Source organism: Dasypus novemcinctus, chromosome 3 (genome assembly GCF_030445035.2).
Source record: "Dasypus novemcinctus isolate mDasNov1 chromosome 3, mDasNov1.1.hap2, whole genome shotgun sequence".
Classification (NCBI taxonomy): domain Eukaryota; kingdom Metazoa; phylum Chordata; class Mammalia; order Cingulata; family Dasypodidae; genus Dasypus; species Dasypus novemcinctus.
The window spans coordinates 133,906,740-133,909,747 of NC_080675.1; the positions used below are offsets into that span (position 1 = coordinate 133,906,740).

Consider the following 3,008-nt stretch of genomic DNA (forward strand, 5'->3'; position numbering starts at 1 on the left):
AGCCCCCCAGCGCCTGCATCCTGTGTCCAGCCGAATTCCTGGCAGACTTTGAAAATGAAGACTGACTAGTCGCCCAGATACACAAATCTAATTTTAAAAATTTGGCCAATTCATTTAGATTCGAAAGGTGCTCTTTCACCAGGCTGTCCGCTTACTTTAAGTTTAAAAAAATGTTTTAACCCCATTTTTTTTCCCCCTCAAAGCGACACACCCAACTGTGCAGAGCTGAGACAGCAGTTTAGGAAGGTAAAATCAAACTTCAGCCTGCCTCTTGGACGACTGGGGGAGGGGGAGGGTGTATTTTCATTATAATAACCCATGCCACAATCCCGAGTAGTGCCAGGCGTAGGAAAAGGGTCTAAAGTGAAAGCCGTACCAGAAGTTAGCTAACAATACAAACCTAATACAATGCATAGCAAACAGAATACCCCAGCCAAGCAATTTCCATGTCAAACATCGTCAGTGCGGCAGCTCCGTCTGTGAAAGCGAGTGGTCGCCTGGCTCCCCGCGCAGCGGCCGCCGCCTCCTCATACCTTCACACGCGCACCCGGGTCAGCGCGTCCCGCTCCCCGCCGGTGGCCGAGGCTCTTCCCCCTCGCCCAGTCTTGAGCTGGAAGTGATTCCTATTGGCCAAGGTGTCCATGTAAATAGGTGTGAAAGAAATCAGAGCTGGCCAGGCTCTCCCCTCTCGTTCAGTCCCCTCCCTCTGCAGCCCCCGCTCCCCCTCCTCTTCCTCCTCCTCCCAAGGCGATTGTCATATGATAGCTAAGAAGTGGCACATTAATGAAGCGCCGCTACAGGGGTCTTTTCTGCTCCTGTCATCGCTTAAAACTATCAGATGGTTCGAAGGAGGACATGGAGGCAGCCACCTAGCTCAGAGGAGCCGCGGAGCCCACAGCAGCGCCCTCCGCAGTCCCAAGGCAGCCGCTGCCACCGCACGCGCGGTGACTCCGCAGCCGAGCTCGGTCGCCCGCGGGGCGCACGGGGGTGCTGCGACCAGGCGGCGCGGGGCGCTGCGGGGCTGAGCTGCCCGGCCGAGGGGGCGCGCCGAGCCCTGCCGAACCGGGACGCTGAGCCGCGGCTGCGGTCCGGGAGGGACGCGGAGAGCTGCGGCGCCATCCCGGATGCTGGCTCGCAACTTGGAGCAACTTTAAGGTGAGCAGCTCTCGGTTCCGTCCCTGCCCCCATCCGCGCTCCAAGGCCGGTTTAGTTCCCTGCGATCGTCGCGCTGCTCGCCGGCTTCCTCTCCCCGACCCCCTGGCAGCACCCGGCTCTGCGCGCAAAGTTGCTGGCGACAGCGCGCGGGTGTCGGCCGCTTCAGCGCCGCAGCCCCTACTCGACATTCGCGAAGTGTGTTACTTGGTCTGGCTGACCTCGCGGTGTTTTTTGCGTTTATGCCACCCCACCCCACCCCGCCCCGCCCCACTTCCCTTCAGATCCCAGCAGCCCGCCAGCGCGCGCGGACGCAGAGCAAGAAGAGGGCGAGCAAGAAAATGCCTCGGCCCGGCCGCAACACTTACAGCGACCAGAAGCCGCCCTACTCCTACATTTCGCTGACCGCCATGGCCATCCAGAGCTCGCCCGAGAAGATGCTGCCGCTGAGCGAGATCTACAAGTTCATCATGGACCGCTTCCCCTACTACCGGGAGAACACGCAGCGCTGGCAGAACAGCCTGCGCCACAACCTCTCCTTCAACGATTGCTTCATCAAGATCCCGCGGCGGCCGGACCAGCCCGGCAAGGGCAGCTTCTGGGCGCTGCACCCCAGTTGCGGGGACATGTTCGAGAACGGCAGCTTCCTGCGGCGCCGCAAGCGCTTCAAGGTGCTCAAATCGGATCACCTGGCGCCCAGCAAGCCCGCCGACGCGGCGCAGTACCTGCAGCAGCAGGCCAAGCTGCGCCTCAGCGCGCTCGCCGCCTCCGGCACTCACCTGCCCCAGATGCCCGCCGCCGCCTACAACTTGGGCGGCGTGGCACAGCCCTCGGGCTTCAAGCACCCCTTCGCCATCGAGAACATCATCGCGCGCGAGTACAAGATGCCCGGGGGGCTGGCCTTCTCGGCCATGCAGCCCATGCCGGCCGCCTATCCGCTCCCCAACCAGTTGACTACCATGGGCAGCTCGCTGGGCACGGGCTGGCCACACGTGTATGGCTCCGCGGGCATGATCGACTCGACCACCCCCATCTCCATGGCGAGTGGGGACTACAGCGCCTACGGCGTGCCGCTGAAGCCCCTGTGCCACGCGGCGGGCCAGACGCTGCCCGCCATCCCCGTGCCCATCAAGCCCACTCCCGCCGCCGTGCCCGCGCTGCCCGCGCTGCCCGCGCCCATCCCCACCTTGCTTTCAAACTCGCCGCCCTCGCTCAGCCCCACGTCCTCGCAAACTGCCACCAGCCAAAGCAGCCCCGCCACCCCCAGCGAGACGCTCACCAGCCCGACCTCCGCCTTGCACTCGGTGGCCGTGCACTGACCCGGAGCGGCCGGCGCCTCCTCGCGTTCCCCTTCCCGCCAGCTCACTCGCCTGCCCCGGCTCCCAGACCAGCCCTTCCCGACCTGGGATCGCCACCCAGACGTGTCCATTTCACCTGCGGCCAACCCTCTCTCCCTCGCGAGAACTTTGTTTTGGACCTAGGAGACAAAACACGAACTTGCAGAAGAGCCTGGAGACGCGCGGGGGTTGCCCTGGCCCCCACGAGAGGGGAAGGCCGGGGGCAGCTGAGCCGAGCCACGCGGGCACCCGGGCGCGGCACCTCCCGGCGCTGAAGAGGCGGGTGGGGCCGCGGGAAACGCCGCCGCCCGCCTCGGCGCACGCCAGCGTCTCGGCTCTCGGCCCCTATCGGCGCGACTCGGCGTCGGGAGCCGCGAACTCCGCGCAGTTCCGAGACCAGAGCAACCGCCGCGGAGGTTTCCTGAGCAGACTGCCCCGCGCAGGGCTGCGGGCGCGCGGCGGAAGGCCGGGGCTCGGTGCACGTCTCGGAAATCTGCTGCGGGCAGAGACGACGACTCT

The 3,008-nt window shown here is 64.7% G+C and overlaps 1 protein-coding gene across 1 annotated transcript; it reads left to right on the forward strand.

The window, feature by feature from the left end:
- Positions 1-1,493: 1,493 nt before the first annotated feature.
- Positions 1,494-2,471, forward strand: FOXB1 (forkhead box B1). The gene has a single exon (XM_012521485.1). The coding sequence runs from the start codon at positions 1,494-1,496 to the stop codon at positions 2,469-2,471; it is 978 nt and encodes a 325-aa protein (XP_012376939.1).
- Positions 2,472-3,008: the final 537 nt, after the last annotated feature.

Excerpts from the sequence above, each read along its gene's own strand:
- FOXB1 (XM_012521485.1), top strand. The coding sequence starts at position 1,494 with ATGCCTCGGCCCGGCCGCAACACTTACAGCGACCAGAAGCCGCCCTAC.